Source organism: Amphiprion ocellaris, chromosome 17 (genome assembly GCF_022539595.1).
Source record: "Amphiprion ocellaris isolate individual 3 ecotype Okinawa chromosome 17, ASM2253959v1, whole genome shotgun sequence".
NCBI lineage: Eukaryota > Metazoa > Chordata > Actinopteri > Pomacentridae > Amphiprion > Amphiprion ocellaris.
Window position 1 is genome coordinate 22,529,896 of NC_072782.1, and position 21,103 is coordinate 22,550,998.

General features: G+C 38.8%; 2 protein-coding genes across 2 annotated transcripts; one reads left to right on the plus strand and one right to left on the minus strand.

Moving 5' to 3' along the window:
• Positions 1 to 487: 487 nt before the first annotated feature.
• ankrd34ba (ankyrin repeat domain 34Ba) lies at positions 488 to 9,120 on the plus strand. Its single transcript, XM_023292434.3, has 2 exons — positions 488 to 757; positions 6,826 to 9,120. The coding sequence occupies exon 2, from the start codon at positions 6,874 to 6,876 to the stop codon at positions 8,461 to 8,463; it is 1,590 nt and encodes a 529-aa protein (XP_023148202.2). The 5' UTR covers positions 488 to 757; positions 6,826 to 6,873; the 3' UTR covers positions 8,464 to 9,120.
• Positions 9,121 to 10,733: 1,613 nt separating this feature from the next.
• Positions 10,734 to 21,000, minus strand: oclna (occludin a). Its single transcript, XM_023292437.3, has 9 exons — positions 20,929 to 21,000; positions 20,270 to 20,358; positions 18,683 to 19,349; positions 18,425 to 18,592; positions 15,586 to 15,713; positions 14,371 to 14,553; positions 12,832 to 13,003; positions 12,579 to 12,620; positions 10,734 to 11,427 (listed from the first exon to the last, which is right to left on the minus strand). The coding sequence occupies exons 2-9, from the start codon at positions 20,317 to 20,319 to the stop codon at positions 11,329 to 11,331; spliced, it is 1,509 nt and encodes a 502-aa protein (XP_023148205.2). The 5' UTR covers positions 20,320 to 20,358; positions 20,929 to 21,000; the 3' UTR covers positions 10,734 to 11,328.
• Between the last annotated feature and the right edge of the window lie 103 nt (positions 21,001 to 21,103).

The window sequence follows — 21,103 nt, forward strand, 5'->3', positions numbered from 1 at the left end:
CTGGTTGTCACACAGGTGCACACACACACACACACACACACACACACACACACACACACACACACACACACACACACACACACACGAACACAAACACACACACACACACACACGCACTCACGCACGCACACACACGAACACAAACACACACACACACACACGCACGCACACACACACACACACACACACACACACACGCATGCACATGCACAAAGAACAGTTCTTTCAGCACAATTACAACATGTGCCGTCATTCGGCCTCCTTGATGGTTGTCATGGAGATGTCATTGATAAGGTGGGCAAAATAATTTCCCATTCTGCAAAGAAAGTCCTGCGTGGTTAGTTTCACAATTAAAAAGCCTTTGCTGAATCAGACCTCCTTTAATGAAAAGACAAATCAGACATGCTGCAGGTTGCTGTACTGCTTCACCTTGTGTGTTCATCTCTGTCAACCTTTCTTGTTCTGCCTCCCTGTAACTCTCCTGAGCTGCTGCTGCTGCTGCTGCTGCTGCTGCTGCTGCTACTGCTGCTGTGGTGATGGATTAACCGTTTCTTAGACCTGCCTGACGACAAGCCTGCATCTCTCTCTCTTTCATCACATACTTTGTCCGAGGAGCAAACACAATCTGGGAAACCTTGACTACTGCAGCTCCTCTCACTTATTGTGACACACACATACATCATCACGTCAGTCGCAGCTCTGCAACAGGAGAGTAGTTGTCTGCAGGAGAGGACTGATCCTGACTGACTGAAGCCTGGTGAGTCCTACATACATACAACAATGTAGCAGCAATTCCTGATAAAGTTTGCAGCTGAATTTTGCCTTTTGCGACCTCTTAAGACAGTCTGGTGAGTGGAATTTAATGCACAAATGATGTTAAGCTTTGAGGTAGTGAAAGCATAATATTTAACCATGTTGCGTAATGCAGTGTTTAATCATCACTGACTAAAACATAGGCATTAAGAGTGGCTCTAACGTGTGCAGCGATATCAGCACACACAGTGGTGTCAGTGGGCTCTTCTGCAGGATGAGTGTTGAGCTCATCCTGTTCAGGTGAAGTGGAGTTTCTATTCTCTATCTGCAAAACTGTACAGGAAAACAAAAGGCTGCAATACAATAGTGAATGTGCAGTGCAGCTTGTAAGTATGCTTTCTGCAGGGAAACGAAGCACAGTGTGAGAATAAAGTGTAGACTTTCCACGTTATTTAGCCCTATATATATATATATATATATGAAATATTGTAAGGTTTTAACCATACTATTTAAACTTGTTAGGTGAATTAATGACCCAATCTCAGCAGCTGTTGTTTAAATGTGCTATATAAATAAGAATGACTTGACATAGTACCTCATTTTTACCTGTGATCCTAAACCAGGTACAGCTGAACAACTGACCGCTTCATTGCTCCCAGGCGTAACATGACATAATAGCATCTGATTCTGTTGTTACCAATCACAGTTTATTTTTGTATTGTGTTATGGTTAGATTATTAAACTAGATCTTTGGTACAAATAATGGCTGCACCGTGGCTTGGTGGTTACCACTAAAGCTGTGCAGTTAGAAGATCTTTTTGCATGTAGTTTGTATGTTCTCCTAGTAGATGTGTGGGTTTTCTCCGGGTTCTCCTGCTTCCTCCTCCAAAACTAGTACCTCTAACAGCTCATGAGCTAAAAAATAATAATTAGCCAATCTTAGCATCTTGGATTCTAGGGGACTTATGTATTTTCACTAAAATTTCCATTAAATCAAAAAAAAATTGATGTATTTAATTCATGGTTAAATCAGCTAATATGGTGTAATTCATTCAGAAAGCTGAATCAGAGAAAAGTAACAAATCTGGAACTTTTAAAAGTTCACTAGCTAAAAGCTAACTCACCTTTTTAGTAGACTAGCCTCTGATTAATGGATTTTATATGGTTACGCTAGCTTTAAATATCTTGCTTTCATTCATGGTTATTTGTCAAAAGAAGGTTCATGGTATAAATGATCAAGAGAGCTGAAGAAGAGAAAAATGAAACAAAATTTGCTCTTCTAAAAGCTGCCTGGCTAAACACTAAGTAGTCTAGCATAGCAAAGTAGTGTCTAACTCTCAGGGATTTTTTTTTTAAATTAACCCAGATTTTGATGCATTTCATTCATAGTTAAATTATTAAACATGGTACACATGACAGGTAAAATAAGCTCCACCTCAACCAACAACAACACTGCTTGTTTTAAAAAAAAAGCATAATTATCCAATATTATACCTGCATATGTCTAATGAGCACTTTCTTTTAAACTTGGAGGTAATTGTACTTATTTCTACAATCATTTTTGTTTTTACCAAAGTGCACTTTCAAATGTGCTTATAATTGCATATATTTACAGATTTGCAGTTACAGGTTCTACTTTTATTTTGAGGTAGGACAGCTTATTGCCAGTGTCACCACAATTCTATCAGACATGCAACTGATAGAATTCTCGCCACAACATTTTTGTGAAGTGCTGTTTGGGCTGATCTTCCCCAGCGTTACTGTTGCTTTTGTGTTTTAATTATAAAAGAGCATTAAATGAAGATCTTCTGAATGGCTTTCCTATTAGGAGAGGGCTTTGTGCTGACATGTGGCCATAAGCTTTAAAATTGCATCGTTAAATGGAAATTCAGTGACAATGCATTTCAGGCAACGTTTCTGAGAAACACAAAAGTAATGTAACGAGTTGTGTAAGAATTACTTTCTACAATGAATAAATAACTAAAGTGGTCATGGCATGTGCACCTCGAAAATAAATCACTAAAATGTACCATCAAGAAGACACTTGCACAGCTTCAGAGATCACCAAAACACAAGTGTCTGGTAATCCTAAGAGGCCTGCAGGAAACAATACCAGCATGTATAATTGTGGAGTAAAGTGCTTTAATAAGTATCTGACCTGTACAACAGTGAAGGGAAGATTTAAGTGTTGACCAAATAAGGAGCAGCCTGACTGAAGGCAAACCTCCTCCACCTCGTCTGTCAAATCAAGTGCAGGTGGTGTTCTGTCTCTGACGCGTATGACTGCCAGCAGGAAGACTTCACTGCTGACGTCAGCAGCCGGATGAAAACATGCCGTCTGACTATATCAAGCCAGTGCGTTTAACTGGATGCGACCAGCAAGCGAAGATGGTTGCGTCCAAATGTGACAGAACGCAAACAAGATTCTGCTCATGTCTGCTGCCACACATTAGAGATCTGAATCGTACCATTAAAATAACACACCACAAAAATAACATTGATTTTTGAGGGGAAGAAAAAAATCTGATAAACTAGAAAACAGAGGTCAAATCCAAGTGTCTGCACTCGCAGTTTGTGAAATATACACTACTCACCCAGACAATTTCATGTTTTCCATGAAAACTCACACTTTTTTTCATGTGCTAACATAATTACACAAGCATTTTCTAATCATCAATTAACCTTTCAGCACAATTAACGAACACGTACCATTAGAACACAGGAGTGATGGTTGTTAGAAATGGGCCTTTGTATCCCTATGTAGTTAAAAATCAGCCGTTTCCAACTAGAATAGTCATTTACCACAATAACGATGTCTAGACTGAAATTGTGATTCATTTAATGTTATTCTCATTGAAAAAAAAATGCTTTTCTTTCAAAAATAAGAACAAATTTTTCAACAGTAGTGTGTCCAGACCCCACCAGAATGTCTTTGTTTTCTTTTTTGGTAGTTTCACTCCTGTATTATCAGTTTTCTAATGCTTTTTGTCTCGTTTTTATTGCACAACTTCAACGGTCATGTTCCATTACACTGCCCATACTATATGAACATGTGACAAATGCAAATCTTGAATGTTGACATTTAGCTTAGCTCAATTTACCAACATTCTCCTGTTTAACAGAATTTGAAAAAATGATTTCATGTGGTTAAACTACTTTTAGAAAACCTTTCTGAATGTGTGCAATTGGTTTGGTTTGTACAACGTAATACAAATGGTAAAGAGAGCTACAGAAGTGACAACGCTAGCTCTTTCTAAAGTTCTCCTAAAATCTAGCTCAGTAATGCTAGTTAAGAGTTAACTATCGTAGCATAGTTTTAACAGCTCCTGCATTTTTATGTGGCTAATCTGCCTTTAAATCACATATTGAACTCATGATTCATTTAACAACATACAAATAGAGAGATGAATCAGAGAAAAGCAAGGCTAGTGGAGTGGCCTCTGGTGCAACGGTCGAGAGCAAACCAGTTCATAATTCTAAAGTTTTCCTTCTTAAAGCTAAATAGGTAAAGGCTAACTACCTTAGCTTAGCAGAATAGTCCCTCCAATTTTATGTGTTTAAATCTGCCTTTAGATCTAATATTTTAGTGTAATTAAGTCATGATTAATTTATCAAACTAGCTCCTCGATATATGTGATTAAGAGAGGTGAATAAGAAAAAGGTAAAGCTCGTTCTTTTTAAAGCTTTACTCCCTGGCTCCAGGAGATTTAATGTAGTTTGCGTGGTTAAGCTGCATTTAAATGATATGTTTTAATGTATTTAACTCATTATTCATTTATTAAACTAGTTCCTTGGTCCAAATGATCTAAAGAGCAACATATGGCTCTAGTGGATTTAATGTATTTTATGTGATTGAGCTGACTTAAAATCACCTTATAATGCATCTCATTCATTGATAATTTATTAAACTTGGAAAAATGTTTAAAAGAGCTGCTTAAGAGAAAATGAACTGAACCATGCCTTCTAAAAGATGAGCCAAATGATAGCTAGCCTACTTCATCGGGGTATTCCCGATAAGTGAGAGATTAATGCATCTAAACGTATTAAACTCATGAACAATTCATTATACTCACTTCCTGGTACAAATGTTCTAGAGAGCTGATGACAGCAACGTAATGAAACTAGTCCTTCTACAAGTTCCTTCAAAACATTTATTGTATTTGTTTCATGTGTAATTTATTAAAATAGTTCTTTGTTACAAAGAACGTCAAAAAAGAGACAGAAGGGATTTAAATATGATTTGCTGGAGCTTTTTCTCTTGGTTAATACATCTGTGTATTGAATAATGTGGAATTACCAGCAGATACATTTTATATACACTACCAGTCAAAAGTTTGGACACCTTCTCATTCAATGCTTTTTATTTATTTGGATTGTTTTCTACATTGTACATTAATACTGAAGATTAACACTTTTTTGTTTACAGCTTAATCCCATATGTATTCTTTTATAGTTTTGATGTCTTCGGTATGAATCTGAAATGTACAAAATAATTAAATAGTGTATACTGCTGAATAAGGTAATGCAGGGCAATTGTGCTATTTTACACAGTAAATTAAGAGGGCCACACACATACAGATATAAACGAGCATCTAGATATACAGTTTGTGATGCTTCTAAACACATGATGCAACGTGTTGATCGAGAATTTAGCCACGAGTTTTACTGGTAATTTTATTGTTACTCCTATTTTTCTACCACACTTTACATACTATGTTATCAATGATTTTCTCTTTTTCTAAAAACAACTACCAAGACGTGCTTTTCTCTTTAGATAAACCTATCTTTTCTTTTCATACTTACCATTTAATGTGTCAACACTGTCACAGCTCATGTTACAGCTTATGTTTGATAAATTGAACTTCCATAGGCCTCAGACAGACACATGACATGGCTGCTGCTACGTTGCATACATACAAAATAATTTCTGTCCTTTACAGATGTAAATCCCTGCAGTGTTTCGGTTTCGGTGACTCATACGGGAAAATGTTATGTTACTGTCTGAGACGCTGCCACCTTATCTGGCCTAATAGAGAGAAGCAAGGACAAACAGCACAAAAGCTGATAGAAAGTGGCTGCTTCTACTGGTGCTGCAGAAAAGGAACAGCTGAAAGGATTCTGTCTGCAGAAAAAAAAGACAAGAATCTCCTATGTTTTGCTTTTCTGTATTGTACATATTGGCAAAGAAAATGGAATATTGAAATTACCACTTAAATCAAGCATTTTCTTTTATCAGTATTCACCCACCTAACAAGGCTCCCTAGGTACCTACAAGGCATTAAGTATACACTTCTGTATACATTATACTTCAGCATGTTTCTTTAGGGCTTCACAGCCTCTTTTAATTCATCATTTACAGAATCTGCCCCATCCACATTATGTGGCCTAGTTTTATCATACACTGTAAAATATAATTAAAAAAACATAAAATAACTGTAAAAATATGGCAGAAATAATGCGAAGAAAAATACATTAAAAATAGTGGAACACTTATAAACACACCAAACAGTGAAAAAAACAGCATTAAATGTTTGTAATTTCATGATCACACACTGTGAAAGAGCAAATTCTAATTTTCAAATTTTGATTTTGACATTATGTACAGTTTTTTTTTGTTGTTGTTGTTTTACAGCCAACATGTAAATTAATCTTAATTAACTTTACAATCAAATGCTGTAAAAGAATGAATTACCATCAAATTTTTGATATGGACATTATATATAGTTTTGGATTTTTTTACGGTTAATATATAAATTAATATTTTTGTTTGCTGAGATTTTCCTAGTTCATATTTTACTAATTGTAATGTAACAAAACAGGGAAAATCTGCAGAACATTAAAAGAGGGGAGAAGAAAGAAGAAAATTAAACTAAATGATAAAAATGGAATAAATGAAATTAAATAAATGGATAAATGTATAATGTAAATAAAAGGGAGGATGTCTGGTGTGTCTGAACCATGAATGCCTGTGTGCCTGTTGCACATGTGTGATTGTTTTGTCTATGAAAATCCTTTGTATGCAGCTGCTCTACTTTCAATCACTGTTTAAAATTGCTTTGTTTTTACCCACAGAAATCTGTCCGACTACATCTCCAAAACCACCATCTGGGACTAACAGGGATGGAGGGAGACGGCTGTAATCCTGGTGTAGCTATGGATTCAGGTAATCCGCTGCTGAGAGCAGTGTTCCTACGTCGTCTGAGGCTCACTCGACTGCTTCTGGAGGGCGGCGCTTACATCAATGAGAGCGACAGCCAAGGGCAGACGCCCCTGATGGTGGCCTGCAGGACCCAGCACACCGACACCCAGAGTGCCAGCCGGGTCAAGCTCATTCAGTTTCTTCTGGAGAAAGGAGCAGACCCCAACATCCAGGACAAAGAAGGTCGCTCTGCGCTGATGCATGCGTGCCGGGATCTGGCCGATCCTGAAGTGGTGTCTCTGCTCCTGGCCAACGGAGCGGACATTAGCCTGGAAGACCATACTGGGACATCAGCGTTAGTCTATGCAGTCATGGCCGGAGACTGGAAAGTGCTGAAGCTGTTGCTCGACACATGTAAGGCGAAGGGGAAGGAGGTGATCATCATAACAACAGACAAATTCCCATGTGGGAAACTGCAGGCAAAGCAGTACCTCAGCATGGCTCCCCTTGGTCCTCTCGATCAGCCAGACAAAGTGACACCAACGGCTCCTGCATCACCATCTGAAGTCCAACTCATCACCTCCCCCCAGTGCACTTCATCCTCCTTATGCCCCCCAAAACCTATCTTTTCCTTTAAAGAAGGGCAGATCTGTGGTGTAAGCTCCCATCCATGTTCCCCGTCACGACTTCGAGGGCTAGGCCAAGCGGCTCTAAATGGACTGCAGCAGCCTCTGCTAAGGCTGAACTCTGAGCCCTGGTTAAAGATCCCGGCGTCTCTGTTCACCCAGCAAACTCATGCAGCTTTGTCCTCAGAGATGGGCCAAGGCTTTAACCTGACCGATGAACTCTCTTTTAGAGTTTGCAAACTAGATGGAGGCAACACTACACACAGCTTCAACTGGTGTGAAGGAAAATTTGCAAGGGATAAAGGAGATGGAAAGACTGACTGTGCCAAACATGTAGGGCAAAAGATGTCCTTACCAGGTCTTCTATCATCCCACTCTGCCTCCCACCCCAATCTGCATTCTGAAAACCTTAGTACAGATTCATCCACCTCCTCTTCTTCGCTTTCCGGTGGCAAAAACCTCAGCACACCCCTTCACAGCATGGCCTCATCCAGCCTTCACAGCGTCATCCAGAGGCGCAAGTTAGGCACAGACATCTACAGCTCTGACCCCCAGCTAGCTGTAGACATTCAAACTCTCCCTGAAGAGCAAAGAGCTAGAGACCCAACAGATGGTAAAAGGCTGGCACCAATACGCTGCTCCAGCACTCTGGGCTCCAGGGATTCACTGTCGGGTCCCAACAAGAGACTTCTGTCTGGGTATGAGCGCAGAGGGTCCGGTGCCTTTTTGTTGGACCACAACTCCCAGGCCAGGCCTCGATCTCTGCCACCTCTAATCAACACCCCCATCCTTAATGGTTATAACCTCAGCTCTGGCAGTGGAGGTAGTTTCTCAGAGAAACATTTCCTGCCCTCTGCTCCTCCTGGGCAGCCCAAAGAGTTGACAAGAAGGATGTTAATGAGGAGACACTCGATGCAGACCGAACAGTTCAAAAGTACAGCTTGAAATTCAGAGAAAAAGTTCAGCAGTGTGTTTAAATGTTTATAACTCTGTTGGCATGTGATGCAGTGTCTGTGTAGTGAAATTCATTTAGAAAAACCGAAGAGGAATACAATTTCTAATTAGCGTGCTATGTTGTCTCGTAGCTTTAGTGTGCAGTTTAGATCTTTCAGGCCACTTGATAGCGGTGAATCAAGCTGAAACCACCACATCTGATGTAATTTCACTTTATAAAGTTGAAGGTGTCAGCAGTCCACATTAAGGAGACTTACGGGGGGTACTACAAAGCAAAATTAAAGAGTTGGTGAGTTTTCAGTGTCAGTAAAGCAGCTCTCTTTTAACCTGCTAGGTCACCATGTTAATGGATGCTGCACAGCTAACATGCTCCAGAGGAGGTTCTGTTCAAAGTTTGAGATTTAAATCGGCTGTAAGAAGCATCTCCCCATCACCAACACTTTTCCTGACAATCCTCTCTAAGTGTTACAGATTCTCAGCTGAGGGATATACTATAACTTAAGATCTGTTTAACTGTAAATAATCAATCCCAGTGAGCAAAGTTGTGAAGTTACAATACTGCAAACTGTATGTGTTGCTTTGCCATCGGAACCTACATGCATTTAACTGGTGATGTAGGAAATGAATAAAAGTATTTTTATGTCCTGATTTGCTGCAGAGACTGTTTTAGATTTGCTGGAGGAGGGTCTGAGAGCTTCCCATTTAAATCAGTTGTAAGCAGCATCTGATGATTCTCTGTGAGTGATACAGATTCTCAGCTGAGGTAATATGTTATGTGTGCAAACCTGTTGAGCTATACATTCCACTGAGCAAAGCCATGTAGTTACAATAGCACAAACTGTATGCATCTCATTGCCATGGAAACCTACATGAATTCAGTTGGTGATGTAGGAAATGCACAAATATGTTTTTATTCTTGGTCCTATTTTACACTGCTAGTACTGCAGTTAATACAACACAGACTAGAGAATGAAGCAGTGTATTGATATTTATTACAGACAGTATTCAATTAATAACTAAACATCAGTGGTTTCCACATCTCCATCATTATGGGACAGTGTCAAACCAAAATGTACTTCTTCAATGTCATGTTAAAATGAATGAAGTTTAAATTGTCAGAACTCTAGTCTGCACCTGTCATGTTTGAAATTAGCAGCTGCACTGAGATTCACTTAGTGGTAAATAGATATATAAACTCACAGCAGCATTTGCAGCAACAGCAGTTTTTGAGGGTTTTAGGTTTTGTTGAGCCGACGAACACGAAGAAAGCCTGGCTATGATGACCCTGCTTTGTACTAAACCTCACTGCAGTAATGTTAGCTTTAACTTGCAGGCATGTTTTAGGTTACTTTCTTTTACCTGAGATTTGATCCCAATCAATGTCTGAGAAAAATATGTATCTTTTCAGCTGCAAGAAGTCTCACTTTCTTCATCAGTAAGTTGTTAACTTTGTCTGTCTGCTGTTTATGGCAACATGTGATTGTGTTTATCAGAGCTTCTTTCTGGAAAATAGGATTAATGAAACTGGAAACATCAAAACGAGGAGCTGAAACATGCTAAAAAGCCACTTAGAGAGCTTTGGACTTGTCAACTCTTTGAAATTATCTGTGGGCATTTCATTCCTTAATATAAATAAATCTCAGTGCAAATTTAAAGTTAATACATGCAAATGTATTCATTTACTTTCTTAAGCTTCATTTTGATCTCCATCACTACCTAAAAAAATTTCTGGCTATTTAGCGGCGAATGGTTCAACTTTCTTCACAAACTAGTTGTTAACTTGTTCTGTCTGCTGTTTATTGCTACCATTAGTTTAATAAAACATCTTTCTGGTAAACAGAGTGGATGGGACTCAAAGATTTGGAATCAAAATAATGAGCTTAAAGATGCTAAAAAGCCATGTTGAGCTCCACTGAAGCGTCACTGTGAGCTAGATGTTTTAGATTATGTGCAGTGGTTTGATTCTTTAATATAAAAATCTAAACTAGAGCAGCTTTACAGTCATTATGTGCAAAACTAGGAAATTACTAATAATTGGCACATCCCACTGGTACAATGAAAGTCATCGTTGAAGGCAACAACATACACAGATTAATTTTTCTACAAATATTCCATCAGAATGATTTGAAATACATTATAATCACTCTAAAAACCCCTCACATTGTGGCATTGAATCCGCAGTAGTTGAGCATTAGACTTGTTTTCACACTTATTTGCTAAAGCTGTAGTCACTTGCAATTCTTTAAAAAATACACCTCCCATTGTGGCTGTAAAATGTGTCATAAATGACTTTATTATAATAAAAATGCTTTACAAATCATTGTCAAAGTACATAACTATGCATTCAATATGCATAATCATTTCAAAGTGTCTGTCTGCTCAACCCTCCATGAATAAAAACACAGAAAAACACACATGAACTTACTTCTACAACCTCCTAAAAACATCCCACATATTTATATGTTCATAAAAAAATAGAATTGATTAAAAACGTGAATTAAAACACAGTACAAAAAGAGCAAAACCAATAAAAACTAGGATTATGTATGAATTTGTATTCACTCCACAGTCTAGTAGCAGAACTCTGCTACAACTTTTATATTCAGATTCAATCAGCAAAATAAATAAACACAACAGTAACACGGCAGGTGATAATCATAATACAAACAGTGGCAAAATACATCCCAGAATATTTGTTTTCTGTGCTGCTATGGTACAGATGAACAGACTGACATGGCTGCGATGTGCTCGTTGTAAATTGTTGTGGCTCCGTCCTCTACAGTTACGCTGAGAGTTCCGAACCTGAGCGAGTCCCTCTGTCCCGTCTTGGACCGACATCTGATCCTCACGTTTTGTTCAAGCTCTGCGATCGTAATCGCTCACCATCTTCTTGATATGGTTCAGTTTGGACTTCAGATACTTACACCTACGCTTCTTCACCTGATAATCTGAAGACTGTGGGGATGAATGAAAAACAGAGTTTGAGTTGACTGCATGTAGCGAAGAAACACATATACTGCACTGCTAGTAGTTTTACCTGTTTGAAAGGAAATCTTATGCAGCAAGGCACACCAAAATTTAATCAGATTAACTCATTTCTGTCATCCAGGATTGGGTGATTTTCAACTGCAGGAATTTGCGGGCTGTTTTACGACGGCCTGAACTTTTGTACATCTTCCGACTGCAGGAACCAACCCTTTAGAACCTCCTACAGGGATGTTTTTGTGGGAATGACACATATCTACTCCAGTGTAAGTATTTTCTGCATGACCCTGAAAACTGCTCTGTACGTCCCAGTGACGTCTGATCTCTTTGTCCTTGTCAGCTAGCAGTTTTCTCTTTTCTAACATAGAAAATGTAAAATTACCATGACATAACAAGCCTCTATTTTTCTGTCTAATACATGCTTATAGAATTGGAATTATAACCTGTAACTATTATTGGTCATTGCTTCGGCGAACTTGGAGGCAACAGTGCAACATCAACAGCCAGATCAGGGAAATTTCTGATGTTATCCTAGGCATCAAATAACGAGGACATATAGAGGGGGCTTCTCTGAATTTAACCAATAAGTGGTAAGAACCCCACAGTGGTCTTTCAGGGCCTCTGTGAAATACCAAGCCAGAGGAGGTACTTTTTCAGAGAGACTCTTGCGGTCAGAAAACCCTGAAGGTTTGAGCTGCCCTAAAACAGCCTGCAGTGGAAAATGGCAGATTTTTCCCCCCTAATTTAGCTAAGTAGTCTTTTAACAAGACTTTTCATCCAAAAAAGGCTACATACCTAGTATCAGTTTCAACTTGCTAGTTTAAAATGCTCTAAGAGTTCCTGGGAGATCCATTTTACCTCATTACCATGTAAATTTATGAAAGGTGCTCCAGAATCTAGTCTATCCTCTACTCCATACAGTGTTGGTATGAGTATTAAGTTTGAACTATGCATCATTCCTCAGTTATTGTGTTCACAAGAATGTATCTACTAATAAAGGGACATTTGCCTGCATGGCTACATTATATCCACCTTATCAAGTAAGGGGACATGCTGACATGTTGAACGTAGGTTGTAAAGTTTTCAATAATGCTGTAGACCCACTAAATAATCCCACATACCTTTTTAATGTTCTTTATCCTGTTGTACTCATCTAGAGCATCCTGTTGGAAAAACAAAAACAGTTCAGTCATACATTTCCAATTGACTTTGATGGACACATGGGCTTTCTTTTGCTGCCTCTCTCAAGTCATTTTTCTTAAACCTGAGTGAGCTCCGCTTAGGGGTCTCCACCAGTTCTTAAGGGAAATATCTGGGGGGTTTTTTGTTGTTGTTTTTTTTATATATATATCAGACAGTGTTTCAGGATCTCACCAGGTACTGTGGACTTCCCTCCTCCAGCTGATCCAGCTCCTTGTCGATGTCCGACAGGTCCTTGTTGATGGCGTCCAGCTCTGCCTGCAGGTCTTTGTACTCCTGGTGGTCACGGTCAAATTCACGCTTGTAGTCGTTGCGCTGCTGCTCATCGGCAATTGGAGGAAATTCACTGAAATAAAAAAACAGGGTAGAAACTTAAATTACAGGGAAAAAAAACATGTCAAACCCAGAAGAAGACACTCTGAGGTGGTTGATATGTAAAAGTAGTACAGTTCTGGGGGATTTTATCAGAAAGAGAAATAGTGTTACTAATTTAAGGTCAGCCACCAGGGGTGATTGTGAAGTAAAATTTAGAAAGTCCTCCTTTGCATAGAATGCCTTAAATAAACAGAAATAAAGTCCAAAGTATTAAACACAACAAACGAGCTACAAGTTTCCACAGTGAATCACCTGTGAAGTAATCCCACTCTTTACAGCAGTTTGATATGAAAATAATCCTTATATTGGATCTACATGATGGAGTGACATATTCACTGTAGTTACTGTTAGTCCAGCTGCTGGAAACAGCTGCTCGGCAGGAACAAATGTCCAGAAATACAAATGGAGCAACTATATCAGCCCAGGAAATTTGCCTGTTTTTACTGCCACCTCTAAAATGAATTTATACTCAGAGCAACTTGAGAGTTCATTAGCACGACAGCAGCCAAACAGCAGGGAGCATAACTCAATTTTTGGCAGTCAGCAAAGACTAATGGAGACTAATATCAACTTGTTTAAATGTAATAAAATGTAGGATTCCACAGCACTAATGTGCTATGGTTAGTATTACCGTAAACATGATATACATTAAGATGTTTATTTTGACTGATGTGATCTGGAAATATGATCTGTTGATGTAAGGTTGTTTTCTTTTTTCGGACCCCAGGAAGACTAGCTGGTGCCATTGGCATCAGCTAATGGGGATCCTTTTAAATAAATAAATAAATAAGCAGACACACCTGTAACGTCACCTTAATAAACAGTAAGAATCTCCACTTGGTGGCACAACCTAACCTGACACTATAGTTAGTCTGCAATACATTTTCTGACATGCATTGCCATATCTTGCATCTTTTTCCTTATTGGTCAATACATCCATCCATTCATTATCTATACATCGCTTAATCCCCATTAGGGTCATGAGGGCCTGGAATCTATCCCAGCTGATTTAGGGCGAAGACAGGGGACAGCAGTCTATCACAGGGCTACACATAGAGATAAACAATCACACTCACATTCACACCTACAGACAATTTAGAATCACCTCAGCATGTTTTTGGACTGTGGGAGAAAACCCACGTATGCACAGGGAGAACATACAAGCTCCATGCAGAAAGATCCTGGGAAGGCCAGAATGCGAACCGGGGGTCTTCTAGCTGCAAGGCGACAGTGCTAACCATCAAGCCACTGTGCAGCCCTGGTCAATACATTTTTTAATGATTTATTTAAATTAACAGCTGCAATTAATAAACTAACGTTAACATCCCTCCTTTGTACCTGTCAAAGTCATTGTCATCCAGCTCGTCTCCAGAGGAGTTATAGTCCGTGTCGTAGTCCTGTCCGTCGGCGCGGCGTGGCCGACCTGGACGCCTCCTTTTGGGCCGTCCAGCTGAACTTGCTACCTCTGAGTTACTGCTGTAAGGAATCTCATTCCGCAAAGGCTCATTTTCAACTGCAGGCCTGTGTGATGAAGAACAATTACGGTAAGTTATTTGAAATGCATGATAAAGTTGGTTCATAAAGCAAAAATAAACCAGTGGAATCAGATAATTATTTCAGCAGGTAGTCTTTCATGTGATGGAGGAGGAAAGAAACAGCCATCTTGATTTATGATCTGCCAGTTCCTTGTGTATGAGTAAACAGGTTAACAATAACTTCTTGTTTCCTTCGTGGTATGCACACATTGTCAGCAGAAAAGTATGTCGCATAGTTTCAGGGTTGCAATCATGTGTGATACACGAAACTGCTTTAGAGGTCACTTGCATTTTAACGGCTCTACCGTTTACATTAGTCAACTATTAGAATCAGTTATTCTGGATTATTTTTAAGTAGAAATTCCAAGTAAATCTGCTTTCAGCTTTCCAGAGTGAGGATTTGCTTTGTGATAATAACTATCATGGCCACTTTTCCACTGTATTCTGACATTTTATAGACAATGTACTGAAAGTGGAATGAATGTTCATTCTGTTCAGACACTCGTGGTGCTTTTGTATTTTGATCTCTTTCCAGAAAAAAAAAAACATCACAGCTTACTTTACATTTTTGCATAAACATGAGTTCCAAAATGACAGTAACAGACTGAAGACATGAGGCTGAAGCCTAATCCCAATTCAATACAATATAAAAATTCCATTCAGCTTGCACTGATTCAAAATGTTCTTAGAAGTGGGGTTTTGCTGTCTTCCCATGTAGACAGCTGTAGTTGAAGTAGGAGTGAGGAAGTAAGATAAGGTATAGCAAATAGAGGTCCTTAGTTATATTCGTATTGACAAAATAGATTATGAAAGTGCTATTTTCACCTAATTAAGGGATAGCTGACCATGTGGTCACATAAAAATACCAACATCCCCATTCTGACTCCAGCTGGGAATGTTTAACACCTTCCTCCTCCTTACTGCTACTGTTAATAGTCAAATATAAAGGACAAACATTTACAGTTTCTATGTAGTATTGAATTGGGACTGTTGTTTACCACTCTGTCAGTACACTCACGGAGGGGTGTAGTTGTAGGGGGGTTTGTCATAGTTGCTCTCATCATCCAGGTAGCTCCTGGATCCCCTCAGCTTCTCAGGGTAGTCTGAAAGAGGAGCCGCTTCAGGGGGAACAGACACATTGTTTACCTGCCGACAGATTCGCATAGATATGCAACATAAGAATGTGTATATATAAAATACAATGGCTTATCCAGAAATAAACATTTTAGTTAAATATATTCAAGTATGCATTTAGTCCATTTATCAATGGTAATGTAGTTCTGGGTAACTGTGATGGGCATTTCTCATCAATTTCTCATTATTTAGAAACTAAATAATCAGTTAATAGATAAATAATCTCTAAATGCAAGCCTCTGCAGTTTAAAAGTATCTCCATCTTGGCCAACTGTACATTCTACATATTAGTGCATCAGTGCTGAAAATGTGCATGTTAAAAAAAAAAGAAGAAGAAGCACATTTTCATCAGAATAAATACTTACTCTGACTTCATTCGCATTTTCAGTTCAAAATTTTTACAAATATCTTACAGTGTGGTATTAGTTTCCTTTGGTTTGCAGTGGTGGAAAGTAACCAAGTACACTTAGTGAATATGGTCATTTACTGAAATATTATAAAATTGTGGAAAAGTAAGGCTGAAAAATATAGTTGTATCAAAAAATACTTTAAAATTCAAAGATATTCCATTTTTAAAGACATTAACCAGAAATGTCTGCTGAAATCAGAAATTGTTCTGCACCTTTGGTACTTCAAGTATATTTTACTGCTAATATTTCTACATTGAGGTAGTGTTAATTTTTTGTTTAATAGTAGATCTTAGTACTTCTTCTACCTCTTTTTGGTACATTTCCGCACACTCAATTGCAAATCCTTGAAGTCAGATGCACTCAGTATGTGTTAAAAATATTTTTCACTCACATTTTTCAGCACCAGTGGTTGGGAAGGCTACAATTTTAGCTTGCTAACTCACAGAATTACTTGTTCTGTTACATTTATCTTATTCTGCTGTTTTCAACTGTGTACCAAGCAGTTAGACTAACATATGAAGCATAAATTTAATATACTGCACAGGGATTTAAAACAGTTTAACCAAATCACATGATATCCAAAATCAGAGGCTACACTGCTAAGTGTGGCTAATTAGCGCTTAGCTTGTCAGCTAACTTAACTTAATATGTAAATTTTATGTAAATGGCACAGCAAACAGTTACTAAGATATTGAAAAATCTTAGTAATCACAGATTTTTAAATTGTATCATTCAGTAAAAGACCAAACCGCATATAGAATGTAAATGTAGTCTTTGTAATTGTTTTTTTAGCTCTTCATTTTCCACATTTATATGGCAGCTTATCGTTATAGTGAAGTCAAATGTCCAAAAGTAATCTATTTTTTTTTGTTGCACTGTCACACCTACTTTGTGTTAAAATGTTGTGGAATCAAATTGTAGTTTATGTTTTTCAGTACCCGTGGCTGAGAAGCATAGAGCAACAGTAAACTGTGCTTTCTGACAATTTGATGGGTGTCTTCTTCCAACAAACACATTGGATCTCTACCAGCTCTGGCATGACACACATGCATGAACTTGTCCTGTGAAAATATGTACTGTAATTTAGCTACACCCAGCTGAACACGGCAAAACATCAGTCTGCATGTATGCAGGTCGCCGCTGTCGCACCGTCTCAGCACTTTCAGGCAGGTTCCCACAAGCTGTAATAAAATAAATGCTTCTGGTTCCCAGTATCAAGTTGCTGTTGTGTTGTTTTGTGCTGCTAACTGGTGGGTTTATGGCTCAGAGTTATAGTCCAACCTGTTCTTCCTGTTCACTGCTCTGAAGGGAACTCTGCTGCAAGGACTGAATGTCATGATGACTTCCAACAAAGTGACTCATCTACTCATCGCTACTGTTACAAAATAGCTGCAGAAAGGATGATTCATCGCCAAATGTAAATACTGATTTTTTAAATTCTTCGGCGCACTGACAGCAATAAGCCCAAGAATTCCTCTTACTATACGAGGTAAGATTGAAACTGTCATCCATGAGCGTGCCACACCTTGAAACCAAGCATGCTACTATAGATAGAAGGAGCCTATTACTGCACTCCCCTCCCCCAGCTGATAAACAGGTGACTGTCGCCAAACTGGTTTCACCGCCTGATACACTCACTTTATTGCACCAGAACACAAAGGCAGGCAGAGGTGTAGGAGACGTCTGCTAGGATCAGCTCCTTCTCAACTTATTATTTACCAAGGATTTTCTGTTTTATATCAATGTAAACGAAATGTTTCGAGGCATTAGTTGGTTGGATTTAGGAAATACCGAATAAATAGAATCATTCAGTGTCTGAAAGGTTATAAAAGGTTATAAAATTCCAGACAACACTTTGACTCAATTATATTCAGTTTACAAGGACATAAAACAGAAATACCACAAATGCCTCATGGCTTAAAGACAGTACACCGAGCAGCAAGTTGTTGGAAGATACATTCAGCATGGAGAAATATCTTTATAGTTGATGTGCAAACTAATGAAATGGTGTGTAAACAGTTAAGGCACCATTTAATTCCAGTTTGGGAACGCCTGTGGACTGTTGAAAAAACAAAATTGACTTATCCTTTTTTCTTTTTAATGATGTATAGCATTTTAACTATCAGACAGCACAGAAGACATTTTTGGGTACTCTCTTCTAGTCATGGTTGTGCAATTTCCATAGAAATAGAAAACTTTACGTTATGAAAAATGAACCCATAGTGAGTAAAAATGTGACCGAAGGAAAAGAAAATGGCCATCTTGGGGTTCAGAAGGTTAGTTGTAGTCGCCCAACAGCACACTGTCACTCACCCACGCCTCCACGTCCTGAGGTGGTGCCAGGTCGTCGATCTCCTTCACTTTCTTCCACAAAATGTTGCTTTTACCATAGTTTCTGATTTTCTGGCGGGTCTTCAGTGCGAAGACAAGCATGATGATGAGAGCGGCAGTGACCAAAAAGCCAAACACCACAGCAATGGCCTGAAGGGAGAGTTAAAACACAGAGTTACCAACACAAGAAATCTTCCTGAGCAGATACAGGCAGAAAGACGTAAAATCCAAAGTGTTCACCTCCTGCGGCTCCACCACACAGTAGTGGTAGAGGTACTGATTGACCAACAGTCCTTGTGTCTGTGGTTGCTGGTACTGAGCACACAGGCCAGCAATCTGGTTGCTGTAGACCGACCCAGAGGACTGAGCCATGGGGTTCACTGCCATCAGATACACTATGGAGGCTATGAGCATGAGCAGCGCCAGGATGGCACAGATGATCACCACAGCCAGGTAGAACTTCCTGTTCTCCGACAGGCTCTGGTGGGACACGATGATGATAAAGACAACCAGGGCGAAGATGAAGACGATGGCCGCCATGGCAATCATGAACCCTTTGCCTGAACGTGGGTCATTGTAGTTCCCTCCGATGCCGCCATAGCCATAATTGTTTCCAGCTCCATAGCTGCCACCTCCGAAGCTGCCGAACCCGCCCCCATAGGCTCCACCACCGTAGGCTCCGCCGCCGTAGGCCCCACCATAGCCGCCCCCGATGCCCCCAAAGCCAGACAGGCCTCCCTGAGTGTCCCAAGCCAGCGTGGAGGCCACACAAGCAAATATGGCCACACACAGCACAATGACGATGATTCCCATGATTTTGAGGATGCCTGGCGGAGACGTCCAGCGGTAGAAATGTTGGAACTCATCATCTGGATAGTAAGAATAGGCCGGCTGTGGAGGACCATTGCTGTAAAGAGATGGAAAACATAATGTAATGAAATGTATTACAAATAACAAGTATCTCATTTTTATTCATCTAAGATGCAGATAGAAGATTTAAATGGAACTTATCCCCCAAAAACCCAAGACATCTTAATTTTTCTCACTGAATCAATGACAAACACAAAAATGATGGGGAAAACTACTTGTAAATGCTGCTTCAAACATCAACTGATAAACAACTGAACAACATGTAACTAATGTTTGGCTCTTAGATTATAACTAACAAAATATTCCACCATGAAAATTATGTTGCTTATTTTAAAAAGCAATAATGTGGGACACAGATCACAAAAATATCATATCATCTCCCTTAAAGAACTCATTCTGGTATAAATACCGTAATGGAAACATCTAAATTGAAAGTATGCCTTTAGAATTGGTTTACCCTACTAGAAGTTTCTTTTACAGCACAAAGACTAATATTACTGAAATATCTTTCATATTTTTGTTTCATAACACAACCCCTAAAGGTTTTTTTCAGATTTTTTTGGGTGTATGTGTCCAAAAGAAAAATACCAAATGTAGAAAAGTATACATTTGTCCTGATAAGCAAAATGATATTTATACGCCATTTCTAAGGAGCTCTACTGAACCTCTAAACCCCATAAATAAGTGTAACTTTGACCTTGTCAACACATCTCTGTAAAAGTGGATGTAGCTTGATAAATAATCCTCTCATGGTTCTAATATTTCTCCATCATATTGAAGCATCTTCCACAAGAAAAATATAACTACATGTACAATCTGTCTGAGGTAAGGTCATTTAAAACAGCTGATTTAATTGACCTGCAATAGTCCGTGCTGGCCACTGTAAATATCTGAAACTGATAAAGTGATCAATAACAGGAAATGAAGTGCTGAATATTATAGAGAGAAGACACTCACTATCCGTCTGACTCATAGGGAGGAGGACTCCCGTTGGGCCTTGAAGACATGACTGATGGATCCACTGACTGCTGATCTGCAAAAACAAACTACAAGAACATTCTACAGTCAGGGCAGATCAATTATTGTCACCGTTCTTTAATCAGAACTTCCTGAAACACAAATATGCTGAATTTACTTTGACATGGATAAAAAAAAATAAAAGATTAAAAACCGACTTCTTAGATACAAGCAAAAACTGTAGGATATTTGGCATTTTTTGCCATGTTTTATCATTTTCTATCGGTCAACCAATTGATTTATTTATGAACTGTTGTAGCTCACACATACAGAGTAACTTTAAGCAGTCATTTTCTTTAAGTAGTCATTTTTAAAACATCACATCATTAATAAACAACAGCTACAAAAGCACAAATATTCCCATTTCTTATCAACAAAATTACAATTAGGATATTAAAAAACTACTGACAACTGTTTAATTAATAATAATCCTTCACTTTAATGTTGCTTTAACTCAGAGTGTTTACAGCAGCACAGATACTGTTCATGAAATGTTCGATTTAAAGCAGTGTTCAACAAAAACATATTCCTTTGAGGTAGTTATTAGAGATTTAAAAGTAAAAGAAGAAAATTTGTCATAGTGAATCCCTCACACTCACCTGTCGCTGTGAGACTCCTCACCTGAAACGCTTCAACTGAAACTGCAGCTGCTGATAAAAACATTTGGACCACACCTAAAGAAGCTCTGCTCAGTCAGTTTAGCCCCGCCCCCTCCACAGGTGTCACATTACACCTGGCAGGTAGTTTACCTCACTGCAAGTAGACACCTGGAGG